We start from the raw sequence: 25,868 nt of genomic DNA, 5'->3' as shown, positions 1-25,868 counted from the left end.
GACATAGAGTGGGACTTTATATAATTCAGTGAACCCAGCCATCGACAAACATTAGATTGCGGTCATTCATTCTGTCACTTTCTTTCACATAATGCAAACGTAAATTTCAGCAAGATACTGTTAATTTTATAATAACATAGTAGCAGCCATGCTGCCAGTTATTTACTGTTCTTTGACAGTAGTATACAGTATATATAAATTGGTGTTGATCAAGCGGTATGAACATAAAATTGCACCCAAACACTTCAAATTATTCCAGTGACTCTTACTTCATTTATAAAAGGCTTAATTTATTACACAGGCACAGATAATGAAACAAAGTAGCAAATTACACATTATACACAACAAAGAACAAATAAGTATTTACACATTTTAAGAGCATGTTGTTGTAATTTCTTTTTACATAGCTAAGGAATAAACGGAGCATTATATCAAAAGAAAAGTTGCATAAAACATTTTTAAAAAGGCACCAGTAACCCTTTCAAACCCAGTTTTTCCTTTTTTTTGACACAGTAACATTATTGTTGTATCAAATGGTTTATCCTGCACTCGTTTTCGCTCTCTGTTTCACGTTATCAAACATCCTTCAATACACTGTATTTAAGAAAAGTGCCCAGTTTTCCTGATAATTACACACAACAAGGTTTAAAGTACAAAAATCCTTTAAAATAACAGTGATCTGGTCTGGAGAATTTCTGGATTTGTATTTAATAATTTGGTCAAAAATAAATGTGTAACTGCAATTCAAAAAAGCAATATCATGACTGATACTGATCAGATGAGAATGAGTGAGATGACAAAACAAAAAACAACAGCAGGTCAGAAATAAAGGAGTTCCAAACTAACATGGGTCGATAGGAACAGAATTAATCAGAGGCCAGAAATGACGCAATTCCAAGAATCAACACGGTCAAACTGTAAGATGATGACTGTGGAGAAAATAAAAATCGATTGGAGGAGTGGCGATAAAACACAAGAGTCTGTGGAAACCACACTGAGGGCTAATACTGCTCTGTTTTGTCTGCAACATAAAAGGCCAACATGACTTTTATACTCTGCACACTAACCTTGAAAACATCTTAAACAATGCCCTAATACAGAAGTGTGTGTGTCTGTGTGTGTGTTCTTTGTGATTCTACACATTTCACCCTGCGACATTTCTACTCCAGTATCCAACATGGACCTGTAACGCACCTCATTCCCATAATATCACATACATTTCCCCTCTTATTAAACTCTCTACTGACGCAGATAAAACAGGCTTGTGTGAGTGTGTGTGTGTGTGTGTTAGACATGTGTCCTGCAGGTTGTGTCTAAGAACTACTGGTGTTACTGATGGAATTACGTGTTTATTTGTGCCACTAAATGCTTTACAACATGTTTATACATAAAAGCCTTCCAAGCTGTTTGTCAAGTAACATGTGCATTACTGAAATCTGTACCTACTGTATATTAGTGCTTCAACAGAGATGTTTAGTAATGTTTGACACCCAGTTTCCTTTCAAAACCCATTAAGCACTACTTTCTAGATCATAGTGTGTGTATACTGCTATGGCTGTTATGACAATAATTATTGATAAATTTATCTCATTTATGCATCTTATCAAGATACTTGTGTCCATTAAATTAGCCCTTGAAAGCTTACTTACTTAAAAACAAGAAAAAAAGAAATGACATCAGAGATAATATCTTGACTGTTATCTAACTAATGATTATTTTCATCAACAGTTATTTTTCTGGTTTAACTGTTCATCTGGGAAAAATGGCCATTATAATTTTCCAGAGTTTAGTCCAACCAAAAGGCCAAAATAATGGTGCTAAACACAGAAAAACTATTGTCCAAAAAATATTATACAATATTGTTAATTTCTTTTAATGCTTTTACATTTATTTTACTGCTTAATAATGGTCAGAAATAACTTGATAAGATGAACTTTGCTTCAATATGAATCATTAATGTATTAAGAATTATAGTTACCTCATCTATATATTTCAGATGGCCCACAAAAAGAAAAAAAACACTCATCCTCATTCCTATTTCTGCAAGTAAAATATGCAATAAATATAGTAAAATTCTATAAATAGAAGACAATTATTATTTCAGTGGTAAATGTAAACAGTCTCCCATGGGACAAGAAGATAACAGAATATAAGGAGTGTTACTGGTCTTTTATACTACATAGGCACCAAAGTACTGCAACACCACAAGGCTCCCAGATTAATACAACCCCAAACTGTAACTAAATATACTTATTTTCTCACAATTTCTCTTAAATCCACAGGTAACTGTTATAAACCACAAGTGCTGGAAATTAGGCTTGACTGGAAATATGCAAATTCTTGTAAAATCAAGTTAAAGCCAATGATTTTTTTTTCTTTTTTTCAAGTGTAATTATATATGATAGATGTTCAGAATGGATCTTACAGTACATGATGAAAGAACAAGAGAAAATGGTGCCATTTGTTCTGAACATAAAAATTGCTGAAGACCTTCAGGGGGCATGAGGCCACTATGGCGCTGCCATGGAAACACACCGTCATAAAAATGGTACCTGTCTTTTAATCACCACCACACTGCAAGTTTTTTTTCTCCCTGTTGAGGGCAGATTGTGGGGTTCATAATAAGGTAGGCAATCAGAAAAAGAACCACACTGGCCTGCAAATCAATTCCAGTCAGTGCAGAGTGGAATCAATAGGTGGATATATAAAGAGCTGGCAATCCAATCTGCATTATATTATGAGTTGAATGAGGGTCATCTATACTGGTTTACACACAGAACAACCACACTAACCAAGCAGTCCAGTTACAAAGAATATTTTCAATAAATCCTTAATGAAGTAAAGGAGAGTCTTACTAGAATATGCAAAAAAGGATCATTAACTCAAAATATAATCCCTGCAAACTGTGACCTATACTGTTTCCAGTTTGAGATTTAAACGTGCATTTGTAGTGATCTACTGTAAACACTGTAAATGAAGTGCAGGTCTACATAATAAGGCACTTATGTGTCGTGTTATTACAGCATGCTTCCTTCAACCCAGAGCCTTTTTTAAAATGCACATTAGAGATCACTGACAATAAATTAAACAGATGTGTTTTCAGCCTCTCACATTCAAGATTAATGTCATCATCATCAGAAAAAGGCTTTATAAATATGACTGGGTCTTCAGCTTCTGAGTAAACACACGAGCGAATACTTCAGTTGTGTAACATTGTTAGAAAAACTCTTCAGCATTTAACATGATGAATCAAAACCTTTATCTCTGAATGATAAAACTATTGGTGTTGAACAAGCACTACTGTGAACTGTTAATAGTCATCTCAAACACACACTGCTGAGACAAACAGCTCAAACCTTTCCTTTGGAAAGTGAAATCAGCCATTTTGTGGCTGTCGGTGGAAAATACACCCTCACTGCTCCTTGCACTCGCAGGATGACGTGTGCGGCTGACTGGAGCTGCGGCAGGGTTTCCACAGTAGCGGGGCGCTGAAAATACCGATGATGCTCAGGTTGAGGATGAGGCTGACGACCAGCGCCCCGATGGTCCCCAGGAAGGAGGGCATCGCTCCGTGCGCCACGAGCCACGCCCGCCGCGACATCATGTCTGCTATCACGCCCTCCATCTGGAAGTGGGTCCCCACCACGGCGCTGACGTGGAAGAGCTGGTGGCTGTGGCCTGTGTGGAGGAAGACGAGGCAAGAGTCAACATGTGAGCTAAAATGAAATGTGCACACGGCTTAATCAACTAGTTAATCAACAGAAAATACATACTAGCAACTATTGTGATGGTAGACTAATAATTATTGTAAATTTTCAAGCACAAATGGCAAACATTACAGACAACAGACAAGTAGGACAGATTATTAGATCTTAAAAAAAGCAACAGTAGGAAAATTAAAATATCACTAACAAATTAATCCATAGTATTTTAACATTTGCATACAAACTATATATTTTTTTAAAATTTGGTTGATAATTAATTTAATTGTTAGTGTAATATTCCAGTGATCAAATTGGGTGTTTTGAAGACCACCTTGTTACTGAGGTTCAGAAACACAGATTCTTTTTAAGGGACGAATCAGTGAATAATGTGTGAAACAGATCTGTATATAAAATATTTAATCTGGGGGATAGACGCAAGTTTCAAAATTTTCAGTGAACCTGAGATGGTTCTTCATCAAACAGACTGTCATTTTGACATTTACTATTTTTTAACTATGGAAGCTTCTGTTATTGAGCTCACTCTTTTCTTTTGCACAATGCAGCTCTTCCTCTGCATTTAGAAGTGTGTGAACCTTTGTTCAGACGATGGTAGACAATGAAACTTACGTGAAATCTCACCAAAAATAAACAAAACAATACAATACCCAAAGAAACAGGCTGAAGGGTTTATGTAAGTTTACACGCTATGAAATCAAAAGCTTGTTTGATACAGGTGCTGCTGTTCTGTGTCAATTGTCCAGTGGCCAGCAGGGAGAACGTTCAAGAACAGGCAAAGACAAAAGACGGCAAAAATAAAAGTTCCAGCCCCATGTGGAGGGTGAAAGCTTACTAATTATACTCCTCTGTTAAAGTCATTTTTAATAGAACATGCTGTTCAGTAAACAAGTTGAACACTGCCAATGTTCTTTGTCAAACTTTTGACTGATCAAGTTACACTTGATCACACCTGGGAGCTGCCTAGTGAAAATGTGCTCGTCTACAGCTGCATTGCAGCAACTGCAGCTAAAATATGTATCTCCATTGTTGCTCTCTCACACAGATTCGCAGTCATTCTACCTATATTTCCTATATACTGGTGTCAGAATTTTAATTATTGCTCAGTGCATGCTGCTTTAAGCCAAACCAGTCATTTACAACCTATAGAAGCATCCATGAAGGACATACCAAAGTAGTCAAATCGCCCTGGGGCCAACCTCTCCGGGAGGTGGGCGGTAAACAGGAAACAGGTGAGGAAGGCAAAGAGGAGGTGGTAACAGTGACTGGACAAGGCATCAGTTGGGCTGCAGCTTCCCCCACAGCACAGAAGGACCTACACAAAGAAAAAGACAAAATTTAAGATATTCAGAAAACACTACTGATCAACAGATTTATCTTAAAGAACACAACAGAGATGGTAAAATACTGATTGAAAAATTCAAGATGGATATTACTTTTATCACCACTGACAAAAACTCCAATAAGTGACTTGTGTATTGCATAATCGCATCATAACAGTGATTAGGGGAATTAATTAACGACAGCAATACATTTGTATTAGATTAGGAAAGGAAATCAGCCTCTGAGTTAGAGAGCCAGAGGTATTAAAACCTGTCATTAATCAGCTCTGTGCTTTTACGTAATAACAATACAAACACAGAACCAATAAATCCTACGGCTTTTACTAAATTCATTGGTTGATGGAGGAAGTAAAGGTCTCAAATTCAATCAGAGAAGCAACCACCATGTGTACATATGGTTTTAATAACGTAGATACCAGTACAAACACTCACCCTGTAAAACAGAGGGACAGTGTCAAACATAAATGGGACGACAAATGCTCCAGTCCTTAGAGCTTTACTTCTCTGTGGGAACTGCAACTCCAAGAACCTGTGGAGACAAAGGACAGTAACTTTCTTAAGAGAGATATATAATCAACTGGGTTTTATAAATACATTTGCATCTATGCACAGCAAAAAATATACATACAGAGACATACAAAAATAATAGTTACTCTGAGATGAATCCCTCACCACCAGAAATGTGTTAATTCACTGGGTTTCAGTAATAGAGAGAGTATACTGGTACTGGTGATGTTGGCAGATGAGTAACAACAGTACAGACACACCAACTTAAGTTCAAGGTGATTTATTTGTATCAACATCATTAAAAATCCCGTCTTGGTCGGGCTTCACTTCTTACACTACATTAGTTAGTTTTTGTGTTTCAGCCTGCACTGTTGTTATGCAAGCTCAAGACCCTTTCACCTGAGTGTTGGACCTGTCAGTGGGTACAGGCAGAGCTGATTCTAAGTCCAACAGTGTATGCTTTGATTGTCATACAAGGCATACTGTCATTGACTGCTCACCGTCACTTAAGAAAACTACAACAGGACTTATCATTAGAGTATGTTATGGACTTCATTTGCAGTCAGTAACATAGTCCACAACGTCTCCTGTCACTGAGTGGTTGTAGTGGGTCACAGTGTCTTTAAGAGCTGCTGAGACTAAAGGAATTTAATTTGTCTGGGTTTCAGTGGAGGGTTTAAGTGTCACATGATGGTGTAAATGCTGTTCAGAGACTTTTCCATCCTGGCAAGAACAGTCTGCAAGAACAGGAGTCTGAGGGAAGCACTAAAACCTTGTATTTTCCTGGCATAAAGAAATCACATTACATAAACCTAATGCTACTTTCAGTCCTTTGAACCTGCAAGCCTCAAGTTAAAAGGGAGATTTATGTTGAACTTCCTTGAAAACATATATCAGTCCTCCTCACATGTGCATTTTATTATGCTATAAACTTAATTTCAAATTGTTAAAACAGATTTTTTTGCAAATAAATCTACACTCAGTAAGTCATAGAAAGTGAAAAAATGAATTGAAATTTTATCATTATAGGTTGCTCTGTGTATATTTATGAGCAAAAATTGCAATTTTATATAAAAAGTAAGAGAGTCTCATGATGTCCTGGAGCCACTGCATATTTACCTTAACTCCTGAAGTAAGATTCCCACAAATGCAAAACTTAAATATTGAATTTTTTTGTGCAGGCCTGGGGGAAGCACCTTCTTACCTGGAATAGCAGGACAGGCTGGTGCAGAACAATGTGTTTCCAACGGCGATGGGGACAAAATGCTGATGGAGGAAACTATTCACCCATGAGTCTGGCATGACATAGTATCCATAGCTGATGGCACAACCTGAAAACAAACACATAATAATATAAACATGTCAAGTGATTTGACCTGAGAGGTTAATGTCATTCTGTCTGTCCTGCCTTGAGCTGTAAGGAGAGGTCTTAGTTTAAGCTTTTAGCCTCCTACCCCTCATACACAAGCTTTTGTTTACGTTAGATATACAGGTATATTTAATATATGTGAATAAACGAGTGCTTGTGTATGGACAGATGACAAATTAAAGAAAAAAGAATTAAAAAAAAAAAAGGGTGAAACAGGTTGATAGTTCATAAGGCACAAGGTGCCACTAGATGGTTTGATGAGTATGAAAATGATGTGAATCATATGCTATGGGCTTCACAGTCACTGCATATGAATCATCTCTCTAGTAGAGTAGAAGCACAGGGTGGCCAACACCTTGCTAAGACGCTTTATTTTGGTTTTTCCTTTCATTTGTCACCTGTCTGTATATGTAAACATATTTGAGTGCATATATCTCTTATTATAATTGTAATGCATAAATACAATTTAAAAACTGAGAGCTGTTTTAAAACATTTGCAGAAAATGAAAGCAGGATGGTCTCCTGAGATCTAAGGGGAAAGTTTATATGCGCATAATAGGCATTTTAAAACACACCAAATTAAAATAAAATTATACTTTTTTTTGAGTATTTAAAGCCACAAAAGTTGCAGATTTTTAGTCTGGTGGTAGTGAGACAGTCCATAAGAAAAATGCTGTCTGACTCCTACAGTGTCTTTTCTTGTTCAACCACTGGGAGTCGCCAAAGTAGGAAAATTTAAAATTCAACACATTGAAGCATTTAAATTTCTAAGTCTTTAAGATAATTTAATATAAGCAGTATGCACAATTTTAAAGTTTGTTTTTAATTACAAGCAAGGGTCAGCCCACTTGAAAGCTTTTCTGTGTACTGGAACAATCTGAGGACTTGCATTCAGAAGAAGCACCGGTGTAGATGTTATCATCTCCCCTAAGGAGCAGCTGCTGGACTGTGTTTCAAAAGAATGCCCTCTTCAAAGCTCAGCCTCTGACTACAAAGTTTGTAATAATTTTTTGTCCTGCAGGGAGAAAACTCTCCTGTAGCTTTTAAACCTGAGACAGACTTTTGAACACTTTAAACTGGAAATCTAATAAATCTTGGCACTGGGAAGGTTTGTGATAGATTACGGATCAAACCACCAGGAGCCACTTCATTTTGAAGAGTTCAGGTTTGGTAATGTTTGTCTACAGGTGGGATCTTAAAACCACGATGTGGGAACCATAACCACTCCCATGATAGTATACACAATACACTATAATCTGAAATGCACACACACCTCTGTGAACATATACACGGATAGGTACAGCACTACATATGGTTTGGTTAACCTGAAGGTCAAGTGCTGAGAAAATAAATCTGTCATGCATGTACTGTATGTACTTGCCTGAACGCAGACAGACAGACAGTACGTGCTCCAGGAAAACAAGTTTTTTAAATGACCACTTGTGTCTCAAGCTCTGAAATCTTCTAAGACTGATGTGTTTTTTTTGTTCATCCTTTTTCAAAATGTCTTTGTAAAAGCTGGCACCCAGTGACAAGGAAATATTATTCATGGAAGAAATGCTTGTGAGGCCAAACAAACACTGTCTGGGGCACTGATAAGCCGTGAAACAAATCATTTTTCAGGAGGGAGGCAGGAAGGAGAGATATTATTACACATGGTCAGAGATGATATGGAAATCAGACATGCCGTGACCACATCCAGCTGACACTTACAGCAATGATAACGAGGCAAATAGATGCAACAGTGCTTTGAATGTTCTGCTATGTCATTTGCCAGACAAACATGTTACAAGAGGGTAAAAAAAATACAGATTTAATCTCTTGGCGTTCCTGCAAAATGTCAGGTAAACAATAAACCAGCTTGAATCTGACTCCAACCTGCTGCTTCTCAAATAGTTATATCAGATATTGCGCTATTAAGGTGCTTTCTGGTCAGTTGGCCTGTTAGTGCTGTTTTGTGTGAAACAAACTGCTTTACTTTGCTATAGTTTCAAACAAAAGTTCCTGTATAAGGAAGAGCTGAGTTTATTCTACATGTCATATTATAGGTGTTCTTTTCTTTTCTTTTCTCTTTTCTTTCTTTTCTCAACACCAGTCGTTTTAGGAGCTCAGACAATGCCTCATTCACCTCTCGGAGTTCAAGATGTGAGATGAAGTCTTACCCAGGCTGTAGAGGCTGAGCGCTCCGTAGTCAAAGAAGTAGCAGATGTGGCGGGACTCTGGAGACATGGTGCTGAAGGTGTGTGCGCAGCTGGAGGTGAAGGGGTAAATGCAGATGAGCAGCATGTACACCAGCAGGGGCCAGGTGTAGCTGTCAGTCAGGAAGTTCAGGGTGGAGCAGAGGACGAAGAAACGCCACAGGAAATACCTGGGACACAAAAACGTCTTTGTCTTATTCCTTTAAAATAATCAATTCAAGCTCAAACCTGCTTCTCTCTCACTCCTACTGTCCCACGCTCTTCAAGGCTGTTGTACTTGGACTTTTCTAACATCCTGGACTTGTCTCATGTGTATTTTGATTCAGGATTATCTAATTTTGGGGGGATCCTGCCTCAACTTTTTCCCACCTATCTAAAAGTAAGTTAAAAGTATGTTTTATCTACATGTTGGTTTTGTTCTCCAGCACTATGAAGAATTTACAGGATTACATCTCAGATACTTAACAAATATCCTTCTACTTCTACTGGTCCTTAGACAACCCCTTCATGTTTTTACAGCTGGAAAGATAACACTCATCTGTTTTGCTCTGAAATACCAAGATTTTTTCCTCCATTTCTTCTGATAAGGAAAAAGATGATGACCAGTGGTTGAATGTGTCCTATGTATGAGTAACCATACATGTAGCCAAAATTTAATATGAAATAGTTTGTGAATAGAAGACACATCAAATGACCATGTGATTGAGATAAATGAATGCTTTGGCTCAGATTTATAGAACATTTTAATGACGTTTTTGCACACACCATGTTGGCAAGAAGTGGGTCCAGATGTTGATGGTCTCGTTGTTCATCTGGAAGCTGCTGAGGACACAGTCCAGCGCTGAGCTCCGAGGGTGACGGTATCCAGAGATGATGCTGTCCTCCCTGAACACCTGAGGACCAACCACACAGTCCAGGTGAACAATGACTCTGTGCAAAGCTATGTTGATCCCTGTGGGGAGAAATTCAGCCCCCACCTGCTTCCCAAGAAAGATCAGGAGCTCACAAAGAGCATGCAGAACCATACCATCATTATTTATCACCTCTCACCATTGTGAACAAAAGAAACAAATTCCATTTCTTCATTTCTTCAGAGTAACTATAGCCCTGCCAACACTGGGACATGTGAGGCCAACATCAAGATCAATATTTGTGCATTAAACCCCTAAAATTTTACAGTTTTCAGTTGAAAAACAAACTTGTCAGTGTTTTAGTGGATAAATAATTTAACTGCATTTTGACCTGATATGTCTTATGGGTATTTATTGTTTAATTTGAATTATAAGAAGTTAGAACAAACCACAAGAGGCAAAACTTTGCAACATTTTACGAGTGAAAATCTGAGTTTAAAAAGTTTTTTAAATTTTTTTTTTATTGTGAAGCACATCTTTATCAAAAGATTTTGAGATCTGAGATCCACAGCTTCCGTTCTTTTCAGTCCATCTTACTCATTCTCATACACCGACATATACAGTGTGTGGAGGAAGAGTAGAGAACAGTTTTCCTTGGGCCATAAAGCCTCAGGTTGGATGTGCAAAGGAGGACGTGAAGATAAACAAAGATGACAACAACAGTGTAAATATTTCCCCAAGCTGGAGAGATCCGAAGTCAACTCGCCAGTTCAAACAGAGTATACCAGAGCATTTCAATCACTGAAGTTATTCCTCAAAAACATTTTCAAGTTAATGGGATCTGTCAGCGTGTGTTAAACATGAAAGTGATTAAGCTGAGATCTACTGTTAAAAGTCGAATTTCTACAGGTATGGCATGCAAAGTATCTGTCTAAAATAAATATCTGTGTTCCCAGTTTATCACTGACTGGTGCATCAAATGTGTTATTCTAAACTATATTGACCTTAGATAAGCTTTTACATTTGCTTAATGGTGCAGTTGGTCTCTAGTGCTCAGGAACTGATGTATCTCTGACAGACAAAAGACAAAAAACTAATCTACAGAAACTCAAATCTTCAAACTCTACGGAGGGACAATCAAGAACACATATTTTTAGTGCTTGACACTGAAAGTGTCCAGTGGAAATATGATGTAAACCTGCTACGTTAACCACTTAGCACCTAAGATAAGGTCTCTACAGCAGAGTGGATGCCTGCCAACACCAAGGCTTGAACTGCAGGGCTCTCCTGCCTGTCAGCTACCACATACCTTTCCTACTGAGGTGTGAATGTTAAAAATGATAAGGCTTGTCTGTTATGCACGTATATATAAGGTGCGATCAGAGAGTTCAGAGATACAGCAGCTGTCAGCAATAACTTTCGTGGGCAGCTGATCTTATAGAGAAGGCCTTATTACCTTGGGGACCTGGTGGATGTCAAAGAGCTGAGGAAGCTTGATGCTGAGCATGTCTGTGGGCAGTCTGATGGCACCCCTCCCTCTCTGACAAACCTCCCTGAGCCTGGCACGTCCCCCACGACAGAGGACTAACCAGACAGGGTAGTCAAACACTGGGATCCGGGGCCCTTGTCCCTGACTGTCAGGCTCCCATCGCAAGCAGCGTCCCCAGCCCTGGCTCCAGCCACCTCCGACGCCGCTAGCGGCCCCGATGCCCCGCCACACTGGAAACACTGCAAGGACACACAGCAAAAACTCACAGTCAGTCATAAAACAGTGGAAAATGCAAGTTAGCACATTTAAAAGTCTTGTCTTGTTCAACAAATTGTGGAATTTTTACTTATTTCTTCTTATTGTGAAGCAATAACACTTAACACACATAACCTTATATGTATGAAAATAATAACGGTTTTTGATGTGGTGTCAGTTAAACTGCTGGCAACAAAAAAGATGAGACAGTTATCAGCACAAACTAACATGTCATACATGCTTTGTATTTTTACATGCTATGCAAGGAATTTTGTCTATCGCAGGTTCAAGTGATGTGACAGCAAAGTAAATAAATACTTATGTAACTGGAGGACAATGTATCCAGTAATTCCTGCAATTCATCCTTTTTGTCCTCTGCTTTGTGATCTGGATTTACTGCATCTTTTAATTGTTTTACAGAGCATTTTGAATATTTCTAAATATTTTCAGTGTCATAATACAAAATCAGTGACTTTAAGTAATGACTAATTGTGCTAACACAGGTTATTTAAAGGAGGTGAGGAACCTTTTTTCTAGTACGCTCATAAGAAAAGTCTGCACTCTTATTTCCTTTCAGTCCTCATGACAATGAAGTGGACATCATCAGGCTTGCTTTGGTCTTCAATTTGACATACTCAAGTCAACAAAGGCCACTGACACAGCTGTAACATATTGGATTTCCACACACTGTTCTTCCGGGTTCATCTTTGGGATGATGATCACAGAGCAAATACAATATATCAACATTAAAAAGTTTATATGACAGAGTCCTCGAAAGTGATGTCTGCTGACTGGAGCTGACACTGAGAACAATCTCTTATTGTGGCAGCTCTTGAGATACATCCAGACATCAATTTGAAGAATGCCTGGCATTGTCACGCTGCAGTTGCCAGTGACAGAGCAAGCATGATAATAACACAACATGTTCATGAGGGCCAACATTACACACAGCATTCCCTCTCACTACAAAATGTTTTCAACTTTACAGACAAACTGTACCTTAACATAATTACTCACCAAGTCTGGACATGTGCAGCTGAACCAGTAGCAAACCAACAGTTCTTGTAGAACTTAATTCCTGTCAGTATTGTGCAACATTTTATTCTTATTTTGTTTGGTATTTATACAAGTTTAAATAAACAAAATATAAAAGAAATGCTTGATTTTCTAAAAATAATTTTTGTTATGTCCACACAACTCCACTCTTCCCTCTCTAATAAATATTCCCAGTGTGATAAAGCACTACAACCTAATGGAGACATCAGCATAATGGTCCATAATATCAACTGATTTTAGCTCATCGCAGATAATGGTAACAGCTAATCTGTTGGCCGATAGGTAACAGGAAAATGAAGTAGAGGAATTCCAAAGATACAGTATGAAGGAATGTTTGTTCATGTAAAATGACAGAATCCAAGCTGGACAAACTTTAATAGTTATGTATGGATCTCTTTATACTGCCCGATTCATTCTGTCAGCATATTAAAGTGCACAAACAATGTACTTGGAAGAATGTGGTGATTAAAGCTAAGATTTAAGGCTTGGAACAAGGGAAAATAGAAAAGAAATGCCATGGGTCATTTGGACACAGTGTGACCACAACATATTTTATCCACTGAAGAACGCTTCCATGTTTGTATGACTGTAAAATGACCTGCTCAGAACATACTGATAGCATCAGCCTCAAAATGTGCATTATAAAAATAACATAAACCCTTGATAAATTAAATTAGCTTAATAAGTTATATACTCATAAAAAGTCTTACAGTATAAAACTTTCTGTGAGGTCAGGCTCCACTCACACATACATCAACACACACATAGAAACTGTTCTGCCTTAATGTCATTAGCACACCATGACTATCAGCATGAAGTGTAGGGACATTTTTGATTTGCTGTAATTATATTTGTGACATGAACTAGGCCAAGGAAACATATACTTGGCTTTACGCAAGTGGATACTGCTGTTAATGTGACCTCAGATCACAGGGGCATGGATTTTTAAATTCAACCTGTTTACCCTATTCAGAATGTTTAAATGGAAAACCAAAACTGCCACTGGACCATAACCCTGACATTTTCATTGGCGCGCCTGTATCTCAGAGTTTGTGCTTCTCTCCCCAGACCCGACAGGATAAAACATTTCCTGGCGTCTCTCCTGTCATTACAGCTCATACCTTGAGGGGCTCCTCCCTGGCAGTGTGGGAACAACAAGAGGCGACCACCACTTACTCCAACCCAGCTGCAGGCCCTGGCCTGTTAACTGTGACAAAGTGAGCTTTGTGGAGACTAAAGCCTTGAGAGTACAGGGGCCAATGGATGACTGTTACACGCTGCACTGGATGGAAATGAGCCATCTCACACTCAGACACACACAAACACTCACACCATGAAGAACATGCACAAGCTCTCTGTACGCTAACATGCGTGCACATTGGTACAAATCCTGCTTTCATCACAGCTAGGAAACATAGCAGCACACCAATGACAACAACACACACAAGACCACAGTTTGTGTCAATGACAATGGCTACTAAAAGCCACTGGGTTCACTGCAGAGTGAAAAAAGCTCATTTGAATTCAGATCATTAGCATCATGTGGCCTCAATGATTTGAATAGTCAATTAGAGATTTGGATGTGTTTTTGCCAGTGTGTGACTGATTTGAATGTTACTTCTATGCATGCAAAATCTCCTCTCTGTTTCTCTCTCATTATATGAGATTATAACTGGCTGGAGAGAGATGACAGAGGGGGATTTTATGAAACCAGACAGCCAAATAAGGAGCCAAATAATTCAGGAATATTGTTGTCTCAATGTAATGTCCACATACTCTTTAGGATGTTGACTCTACTCAGCAATGACATCAGGAGACATTTATATAGTGTAGCTCCACAGAGCTTGGCGACTCAGGAAGTATGTCAGCGTGTACGGTCATGCTGTCCATGACAAAACATTGTGTGACAAACTTGTACATGCTCTGCATTTGAATGCAAACCCAACTCCCATACATGAACTTTAACTTCAAGATATAAACACAGCTTTCAGAGTCAGAAGCATGGGACCAAAGCCAAAACATCAGCACAACTTTGCTTATCCTTCGATAAACAAGAAGACAGCGAAGAAACTGATAAGCAAGAGCAGTCTTTTTACAGCTCTGAACCAGAGAACACAACTAAATTAGTGGAAAAAAAACACTCTAGTCTGATAACATGCTTTAAGATTTAACTCTCACAAGACAAAAACACACTGTATATGAAATAACAGACACCTTGGACTTTTCAAAAATAACTTCCCATGGATCCTCGAACCGATGATGTTACAGAGTTTACGTGTAGCTTCATATAATCATGATGCAAAGCCCCAAAACATACTCCTCTTCACCCCACCTTTTATGGAATAAGTGAGTCACTTCTTCTCCTGAGACCAGGAGGAAGACTATGCAGAGTTAGGCCTGACACCCACTGAAGCTACAGACGCATAAGACTGGGTTAAAAATCTAATGTTGAAGATTTGCTGTCCCTTTGCAGAGCCTCTATAACTTGGCTCAGACAAGGGCTTTTTGTCTATGCGGTTTATTAAATCTTGCAAGCATCCTCCCTCAAAAGATAACATCCACCATTAGAAGCTGACTGTGGTTTCCTGGAGATTTTGACAAGAATTATGTGGCTCCTTCTGTCCTAGCTGAGGAAGCCTTGGTGAGGTGATAGAGGAGGTGTTTTGAGGCATTTATTTATAGAAATTATTAAAGAACTGTTTGCGCTGGGCATGTAACTCGCTGTAATATCTTTGCAAAAATGGTCAGACCACAGTGTCTTCATTAAACATGATTTCAGCTTCATTTTTAACACCACAGACATTGTTGATTCTTCAAACTACTCTAACCTCTCTATGACACCGTGGCTTTACCAAACAGCTTGTCAGCTTCAAAACAAGATAAGAAACAGAAACTGAAAATGTCCATCCCCAAAACACATTAAACAATAACTAAAGACGCAGTCTGAAGAGACAGTAGGGTGCAGTCAGAAGGTACTGACAGACTTTTTGTTGTGTTGGCTCCAGTTTGTTTGTTATTATTGTTCTAAAATTGGTGGGCCATGCATAAAAAGCGCTATATGTCCCATAATACTAGACCAATATGAACTGAGGATCACTCTTAAAGGAAAAGTACACTAAGTATGAAAACAGATTATTGTCATTTTTAGACAATTTTTAACAAATGAGATAAACTGTGTTAATTAGAAAACTTTAGAGGTGTTGGTAGATGAATTCTGTAATCTTTTCCCTTTTTTTCCAGTATGGATGTACTATAGGAACTGGATGCTGGACTCAAACAGGCACTAAATAACTTAGACGAAAACTGTTCGATAGGCGCATGAGCTAATAAAACTCTCTGGCTCCCACTGCACATACACATAGGTGTTTCTGCCACAGGACCATCAACTCCCACTTTCAGGGCCTCAGGTAATTCAATACCACTAATAACCACTGGGACAAATTGGCTACGATACTGAGCAGCGGCACCGTGTCCAGCTCACGTAATACATCCATGGATTCCAGTCTTGCTGAAAAGCTAAGTTAGCTGGCTGTGGGTGGTGGCTCCTTATTTAGCACACAGAGATGGGAGTGGTATATATTTTCTAATGGCAAGAACACAAATAAGTACTTCCCAAAATGTCAAACTTTTCTTTAAAAGGTGAAGGTCAACACTTCACTTTCATACTCATTGTTTTATTTAAAATGAAGTGAGGTAGAACAGAGGCAGAAAAATAATAATATAAATCATTGTCCTGATAGTCTCTGACTGCAGTGCAGCCACAAGTGCCATTTCTCATTTTCTTTGTGTGTACAGAGTGGTGCTCAAGGGTGTTTACACAGTAAACATGAGGAGGAATTCAAGTCTAATGACATTCATGATATTTAATCTACTCATATGATCAACAGGGACCACAAAGTCATGTGCACCTCGCTTTCACCTCCAGACTGCTGTTGTCACCTGTAAGCCCTGTGTCAATTCTGGATTTACTCAAGCAACACTTCCTTCCTGTTTTTGTTCTTCTCCTGGTCTCTGAAATTCTTTGCCCTCGCTTGTGATGTCGTCATGTGACCTTTCTCAATGGACGTCTTTATTGGCTCGAGGCTTGACAATAAGATGGCTATGCACTGAGCATGTTGCCCACACAGATGGGCACACATGCCCTGTACTCCGCTCATTCTTCTGCTTAAGCTATAGAACATTCCACTGTCCTGCTGAAACATGTTCAGCTCAGGAGAGAACAACTCAAAAAAACATAAACATCTAACTGGATGGTCCACCGCTGGTTGTTGCACTGAGAAAAATCTTATGTTCTGTATTTTTACAAGTATATTTTTGTGAATTCAAGAGTAATTTCATGGCGTGTTGTTATTACTCACTCAGCTTCAAACATCTAACTAAGCCCAAAAATTTTAATCTCAACAAAGAGCACATATGTTTGGGTTGTATTTTTCCTGTGACTGCATTCAAGTTGGTCAACGTAAAATTAATACCCAACCATTTTGATCAGATTAATTATTTCAAGTCATTTTATCAAGCAAAAATGCTGATCATCTGCATCTGCAGCCTCTCAGATGTCAAGATTTTATGGGGTGTGATTAATGATAATGATTATTTTCATTACCAATTAATTTTCCCATTATTTTCACAGTTGGAGAAGCTAAACATCTGGCCTGAAAGGGGGAGGAAGAAAAGTCAGAAACTACACAAAAATACTTGTTAAGGTTTTCTTTCATGGATAATTTTTGGAAAATCATATTTGAGATGCTGTAACCAGTGGATTTTTGGTATTCCACCTTAAAAATTTGTTTAACAATTAATAGGTTGTTCAAACTTTTCTGTTTTCTCAATTTCATATAAATATTACTTGAATATGTAGATTTTGGAGTTAAATTAAATTGTATTTGTTTTTAATTTGTCTCACAGAGCTGAAGGACTGTCACTTTGGGCATTTTTCACCACTTTCAGATATAGCTGACAAATTAAAATCCTTGCGTTTGCATCTTACATCCCCTCAAATGAAATATTTGACATTTTGTGAGGTAACCCTGTACAAAGGAACAAACTGAACACTGTCATTTGACTTGTTTTAGAACTTCCCTCTTTTTGCTTCAAGTCTGAGGCCATGCTGGAATGCTTTTCTTAAGGTGTTCCTCCTTGGCCACCCCTCTTCCTGGTAAGTGTCTACATTTCACATGAAAGCAACAGCTCAAGGTTATGTAACACCTCTCCTAAGTATTCTTACAAATGACAACGAAGAACCCCAAGAACCAAAAGGTCACCATCACTTCACCCACCAGATCAAGAAAGTCAACTGATATCTAAATATCTTAATTTTTTATTGTATTATTCAACCAAGAACAACACTTGGATCTCTGAACACTGACAGACAGTCCAGTCAAAGAGTCAGCATGCTCCTCTGGATAACATGTGACTGTCTGCACCCTTGGACAAATAAAGGGAACACAATGTCAAATAGAAACCAGTTTTAACTCATTGCTAATCAAGAATGAAGCTTAAACATGACACAAAAGACTCTTGTGAGACATGCAGTCTACACCCCTCCCCCCACTCCACAGCATATTTGTTATCCTTCATTCCTCTGCTACAGTACCTGCACATGAACATCAACATAGTTTATCCCTCTTCATACACAAGAATTTCCTGTTTTCCCTGTCCTCCTCCTATTACACTCAAAATTACACTTTTATGATCACTTGCAGTCAAAGAAATCAACAAAACCCAGCGGTTTGGTTATAAACGGACACTGGGTTGCAACTAATGATATTATTGTTATCAATTAATCTACTGGTTATTTCCTCAGTCACACAAATAATCTATAAAATGTAAGAAAATAGTGAAAAATGTCCAGGGTGGCATGTTAAAGCTCCTTGGCTTGTCTGAGCATCTCTCCAAAATGCAGAAACATTCAGTTTTTTGAGTATAAAACAGCAAATTCCCACACTGGAGATGCTGGATTTAAAAAAATCTTTAACTTGAAAATGACTATTAACGCTGCATCACAGTTACTAATTTATTTATGGTCAGCTGACAAATCAATTAACTAATCATTGCAAGTCTAAACTATTTTGCCTGATGTCTGTAATTTAAACTGGAACAATTAATCAATCGATTAGTTGTTCAGAAGAAAATTTGTTGCATTTCTAGTAGATAGTATACTGAATATTCTCTATTCGGGGATTTGGTGTCAGACTGTAGGTTGGAAAGATTCAAAGATGTTACATTAGGCTGTTGTGAATTCTAACGAGTATTTATTTCTATTTTCTGGCAATTTATCTAGAAAATAATCAAGAAAATCTAGAAAATAAGTGACAGATGAATCAATGATGACAATAATCATTACTGACTAGCTACAGTAATTTAAAAAAAAAGTGTCACTGCAATTGTGGAAGGAGGAGAAACATGAGAAACATGAGAAACAGAAACGCCACATTCCCTCACGCATGCTCTGTGTGAGCTGGGAATGAGTTTAATTCCATGTGGCGACTGCTTACAATACGGAAAAATCCAAACATCTCCATGCTGGAAAAAAAACAGTCCAAGCGTATTTTGCCTGGATATTTCTCCTGAGCAACCATTTAGGAAAACACTGCAGTCACATGCAGCTAATTCTCAGAATGACATGGGTTTTCTGTCTCAGTTCTTCAGACCCATGTGTGTTTCCTTCTTCCTCCCATTACCCACTAAACTTTCCATGAATTCCTACAACACCAGCTGAAAAACACAAGGTTTACAGCTGCAGCTCAAGACGAGGAGACACACAACAGCTTCTACCGAGCGGAGTCAAAGCTGCAAAACTTCACCTCAACAAAGAGGAGCGAGAAAGACATCTCCGCGTCTTTGTCGCGCGAATACTTCTACTTTGTCGACTTACCGCGACCCTCGGGCATGCGGAGGTTAGAGGATTCCTTTCCGTCTGTCTCCGGAAAGACGCTAAAAGCTTATTTTTGTGGTCTAACTACCAGGGCTGGGTGTCTTCTCTCTCTCTCTCTCTCTCTCTCCCGTCTCTGGTGTTTGTAATTGAGTGTCAGGTCTACAAACAGTCAGCCTCTTTTTCTGTTCTCCCGGGCGAGCCAATAAGAAGCGCTGCTCGGTGCTCACGTGGATCACTGGAAGCAACAACAACACGAGCCATGTGTTGTCCAACCCCTCTGTTCGCGCGCTGCTGGTAATATGATCGATATGTGACAACGATTAATCGACGAACCGAACCGGGGATTTAAACACGATATTTTTTGATTTTCTGGATTTTGTCATGTTTATTGGTTTAATATACAAAAAATAGCTATTCATGACAAATTCTCCCATGAACCCCTGCACAAGATGCCTTCAAACATGTTAAGGCATTTGATCATGGATGGATTTCCGAGTGACATTAATATTTGTTGTTTGAATGTCACAGAGCTCAGTTTAAAGACACAAAATAACCCAAAAAAAGAGATGCAAAAGGACAACACGAATGTTAAGAACGTGAATTAACAAAAAGAGACGAAAGCAACCAAGAAATACAAATAATTACAACAGACACGCAACCAGTCACACAATTAACAGACCTATAAAAAGATACAAAACTATAGAAAAAAGGTAAGATGACCACAAAGTGCTGCAAAATTACCAAAAAGATGCATGCACAACAACCACAAACAAGCACATAATAACCCATAAGAGACCAAAAAAAGAGGTAAAGACAAAAAGAGGTAAAATGACCACAAAGAGGCACAACCTTACCAGAAAAGAGACTAAAAAAGCACAAAATTAACAAACAGGGGCTAAAAAGCCCTAAAGATACCAAAAAAGGACGTAAAAAATGACCAACAAATGAAAAACCTAAAAGACACTAAATGACCAAACAAACTCAAAAACGCTGAGAGAGACTCAAAACAACCAAAACAAATAAATTAATACAAACAGCTACGAGTCATTTTGTATCTGCTTTAGACTTGGGGTCCTATAAAGAGGAGTAAGGGACATACGTTTTTCTAACCTGTTGAATCCGTGAATCTAACTTAAAAATACTTGTCTTTTAATACGATGCATGTTTGATATAAAGCTGGTTTGGCAGTTATTGTGACATACCCTGTGTTAACTGCTCCTGCTTCATCCTCCAGACCGTGGTTGGGGAGCACAGCTGAGAGTGTTTTCTGCTCCTGGGGCTGTTAGTTTGCTTGTCTCCTAAAGCTTCCAGGTTCACCCCCATTTAGTTTCTCAGCAGTTGGCAAACAAAACACAGGAACTTGGCCTGGCTCTTGTGGAGCTGCAGCGCTTACTTTAATGACAAACTGTGGCTTAAAACCCACACATTCACCGCATGTTTAACCGCTCGCCGACACCTGCCTGCTCCGGACGCTGCCACACATTTCGCTCTGTCTCGCTACGCACGCTCCCTACGCACCGATTTACGCCACGTTTATGACGCACTCTACTCGGGTCTATTCGGATCCACTCGGGGTTTAAACTGGCACTGCCCGACCTGATGCAGACTGAGTGTAATTCGGACCACGTGGAAGACTAGTCAGTCTGTCCACCACTTTGTTTCAGACTGAAATATTTTTACAGTCCTGCCCTGCAGAGAAACAGCGCAGTAACTTCAAGGTTTGATGCCCATGGGAACATTAAAACAGGCTGGGTAGTATGAGTATTGGGGGACCAAATCTGCAGGCCTGGTTCTGTGCAAGAAATGAACTCCAAAGTTTATCTGAGGCCAGTATGAGACTGCAGCTGTCTGACTTCACAATCAAGTGGACATGTTTCAAAGTTATAGTCTTTTTAATGTGAAATTCCCCCCTTTATGCTACTATTCTTCCATTACAGCTCAACAAGGAAACACTGTCTGTAGAAAAAGAATGTAATTTTCTGCACAGAAAAGAATTTGGAAGATGCTCACATGACTCCACTAACTTACACTGCTGAAGCCTCATAGTTTCAGATAAACTTTAAAATGCATTTTTGCACAGACTGAACTGTGGATTTTATTCACCCTTGCTTACCATAAAACTGGATTTGGAAGGGATCTCTTAATGAGTACCATGAAAAGGGGGATGAGAACAGCAACACCTGTTTTTAATGTTCCTCTAGGTACCCGATTATTGCTTTAAGATAAACTTTAATAAGGATGAAGTTGAGACAAGGGGGTTAAAGCTTTAAAGCTGATTAGCTAAACCGTGTAATAGAATTTGGGTTTTGTTCCAATACCATGTAACACCAGGGCCAGAATTACTGATATCAACACTGAAATCAATACTTTCTACTGTTAAAAGCAGCTAATCGTGTAAACAAGCGTAATATGTTGTGATTTATGAGGCAAATGCATTGTTAATAGCCTATCACATGAATGTTTAAGCACAAGACAGCTGTTAATGGTAAATAAAAACATTCAGTATGTGCACATGCAGCAGGGACGCAAATGTTTCAGCACTAAGAAAAGCATTCATGTGTCCAGAATGTCATCTAATCTGATTATGTTACTTAGACGACTTTGAATCTGTGGTATTCATACTTTAGTGATGAATAAGCCCGCTCCTAACAGATAAAAATTTCATGCCTTTTTGGATTTGAAATTACAGTTGGGAATGTAATTAGTTTTGTGGGTATTTAGTCATAAAACAAAGAACTGGACTAAGTGAAATTTTGAACTGATGGTGGCACTAGATGAAAAGTTTACAAAAAAGTTACTAGAATTAATTTAGAGGGAGGATGTGCATGTATGGGGGGGTCACCAAAGTCATAAGAATGAATGTCAGTGCAAAGAAACCAACACACAACAGAAAAAGTCAGGGAATCATCAAAGTCACCAGGACTCATTTTCTAGGCACTGTGAATGTCTGTGATATCACTGTCCCCACACTTGTGTGGCTGAAACATCTGCAAGGACTGACCTGCCTGTCTCATGACAGTGATGAGTTCAGTGTACCAGGAAGTGATGTCAGTCACCCACAATAGTTAAATTTAGGAAGTTACTCCACATCATTCTACAGAGCTGACGAAGTCCCTGAGGTTACAGGAAGTCCAGTTGCCTTTGACTTACTTCTATTATCACATGACTTTCACATGAACCTGTGGGGACGCTCCTTTGTCCAAACCAGAGCGGACATCCTGTTTTACTCTGCACAGGAGAAACATCCAGGTTTATGTCAACACAACTTTCTACCCCATCATATGTCTTCAAAGGTCCTGTTCAAGTTCATCCAAACCAAAAGTAGTTTGACGCAAAACATATTTTAGTGCCACACATTCAGTACAAGCCCTGACAACACCACTTCTCCAAACTATCTGCATGAGGTTCAGTGACCTCCACCCTTCCTCCTACTTCTTCACACAATTCCAGAGGGCAGAGGTGCTGGACCCTGCAGTTACAGTTGCAGTTTGCAAAAATAAGCTTTAAAAAAAGCTAATTGAAACACACAAATGACACACCCTAATAATTTCCTGACCAGATCCATCTGTATAACATATTAGTCTGGACTCTTAAAATAGCAGGCTGCATCCAATAGAAAATAATTTATTGTTCCAGTGGGAAAATTCCATGGACCTGACACCGCCTCTCTTTGTGTGACATCAGTTTAAAAAAAAAAAAAAAGTTAATTTTCTTGGTTTGTGCAAGACATAGTTCACAGGTTAAGTCATCCATGTGCTGGCTCTCTGTTGGTGTTGCAAAGTTTTAGTGATTATACTTGGAGCCAGAAAGAGCATTTTCTCATCCCTCCTCCCTCCTTGAGATCAACATGTTTGTGTTCTTACTGTCAAGATTTAGATACAAACACAGCTCCCATAATTCAAGAGAGGAGCAAACACCGTCTCTTATTAGGATTTTCAGTGATATGCTTTTAATTAATGATTTTATCACTTTAGCTTACTGAGTTTTATCTGAATTATCTTTATTCCAGTAGCACTCCAGCAGTCAGTATAAAAATATTCCTCTGCAAGTTCCTGCACTCGAATCTTTTACTAAAATAATAATAATATTTGATTTGCATCACTGATACATTTGCAGCATTTTAATGTCATGGTTGGACTACTTTATATACCAGAGGGTAGTTTAACTTAGAGCAGTGCATCATATTTTATGAGTTGCCTGTGAGGTGTGAAGGTAAAATCTCAATTTGTAAAAATAACTAGAAGCCTAACTCTAACTCTCAAAATGGAGGGGAGATAAAATGATCATTATTATTTTTCTCTCTGGATTCTAATGAAGTAAAGGAGAGGAGCAAAACATAGAGAAAGTAGAGAAAAATACTTTTTATCACTGTGCACAACTGAAATCACAACAAATAAAATAAAAGGAAGAAGAGTAAAGAGTAAAAAAGATTTTAAACGTTTCTGAAAAACAGAATACCAAGAAAAGTAAAAAGCAATTCTTATAATTATTATTATTATTATTATGTTTTTTATGTGGATGCAGACATAGACATGCGTAAACAAAGCCCGACGCAGGATGCTCCGCGCAAACACCGAAAACATGCGCACACAAATTGCGCCACAGCACATGAGAGGTCCAACACCCGTGTTTATCATCCAGAAGTAAGAGAACATGGAGGTAATGTTCCCAAGTATCTCGGAAGTATTTTTTGGCAAAGGCACATTCAGTTCTCATAAATGGGAGTGACTTACGAGTTAAAGCTCTGGGGGTCTCTTTACGGGAGGAAGGGGAGTGGGTTTACTGAAACATTAGACAGTTCCTAGAAAGAGAAACAGACGGTCACGGTCGGTGTGACTGCGCTGCTATGATGGAAAACTGCTGCCAAACTAACACCAAGTCACAGCAGGACAAACACAGAAACCTGGTCTGACCTTTCAGTTTTCAGAGTCCGATTGGATCATTGCAGACAGATGAAGCGGTTCCGGAGCGTGGAGAGGAAAAAAAGAGGATTTTTTCTCTCCCTGGGAGTAGAAAACTTATGATTCCATCCTCACTCCCCAGTCTGGCCTGTCCCTGTTGTACCATACACCCCCCTCTCTCTTCCTCTCCCTCTGCACATTCCTGCAGTAACCGAATAAAAACACTACTGGATCCTCCGATGTCGAAATCCCACCCTCGGGGCTGAGACTTTTTTCTATTGGATGCGGCAAAGAAAGAAAGCTTGTTTTCCACGATTGGGGAGACGAGGCAGAGAGGACAAGAGCTCCAGCATCATTAACATGAGAGCAAACATGGAAGGCATTAGTTCTGAACGAAACGCATTTACGCATTTTCTAAGAGATTTTACACAACAAAATGACTAATAAGGCGCACATGTGAAGTCCAAACATGCCCCAAAAAAGACAAATCACAGAGGTTACTTACGCATAAACTCCAAGCAGGCGAGGCATTTCCCCACTGCGAGCACAGACCCCTGCATGGACATTTCTCAGATAGATCACAGGCACTTTTAACTGAGTTTTAAATTTAACTAATGGGATTTTTGTATGTTTAAACCTCTCATTCTGTCCCAGCAGCCCTATCTGTCCACACCGAGGTCCCTGCAGCCCCTCAGCTTCATGGGCTCCCAGAAAGAGGATTGCCTCGGGTCAGCGAGGTTTCCTAACCCCCTTACCCAGCAAAAAAAAAAAAAAAAAAAAAAAAAAAATGGGCCAGCACCAGTGCCAGTCGCCTCCTGTTAGGGTGGCACTGACCCTGCTGCCAGGGGATTGGCTATTCTGTGTGCTCAGCCAGTGGTGGGCATGAGGCCCGGGACAGGCAGGAACACAAGAGATGGAAGAAAAAAAAGAAGAGGAAGAATGGCACATGGAGACCTAGTTACAGAGAAGAGGCAGCAACAGGGTATCTCAAAAGACTTGAGGAGTTGAGAGGATTTAGGTCGCTCAGGTTCACTGTAAGGGTTTTAGATTCAGGATTAATATTGAGGCTGCACCTAACTGTTCTTCTCATCATCACTTATTTTTTCAGAAGATTGTGAGAAACATCCACTCGGTTTCTCAGAGCCCAATGTGACATCTTCATCTTCAGGCCCAAACACAAAGATGTTCAAGTTATAACCACACAAAACACAGAAAAGCATAAAATGTGCTCATTAGAGAAGCTGAAACAAAATCGAGATAAATGACATATAAGTTACTTTGTTTCTCACTGCTGTGATGTACAGTT

General features: G+C 39.0%; 1 protein-coding gene across 4 annotated transcripts; it reads right to left on the bottom strand.

Moving 5' to 3' along the window:
• Positions 1–269: 269 nt before the first annotated feature.
• On the bottom strand, positions 270–25,335 carry paqr6 (progestin and adipoQ receptor family member VI). 4 transcript variants are annotated; one of them, XM_018699915.2, is made up of 8 exons: positions 25,068–25,335; positions 11,444–11,715; positions 9,902–10,029; positions 9,101–9,306; positions 6,774–6,900; positions 5,495–5,591; positions 4,890–5,034; positions 270–3,678 (listed from the first exon to the last, which is right to left on the bottom strand). In XM_018699915.2, the coding sequence occupies exons 1-8, from the start codon at positions 25,126–25,128 to the stop codon at positions 3,413–3,415; spliced, it is 1,302 nt and encodes a 433-aa protein (XP_018555431.1). In that variant the 5' UTR covers positions 25,129–25,335; the 3' UTR covers positions 270–3,412. The 4 variants fall into 4 exon arrangements, with proteins under 4 accessions (XP_018555431.1, XP_050932177.1, XP_018555430.1 ...); XM_051076220.1 differs by lacking the exon at positions 25,068–25,335 and adding an exon at positions 24,575–25,027; XM_018699914.2 differs by lacking the exon at positions 25,068–25,335 and adding an exon at positions 20,864–21,178.
• Positions 25,336–25,868: the final 533 nt, after the last annotated feature.

The sequence above is a fragment of the Lates calcarifer genome, linkage group LG15, assembly GCF_001640805.2.
Source record: "Lates calcarifer isolate ASB-BC8 linkage group LG15, TLL_Latcal_v3, whole genome shotgun sequence".
Taxonomy (NCBI): Eukaryota; Metazoa; Chordata; class Actinopteri; family Centropomidae; genus Lates; species Lates calcarifer.
This window is presented reverse-complemented; position numbering and strand designations above follow the sequence as displayed.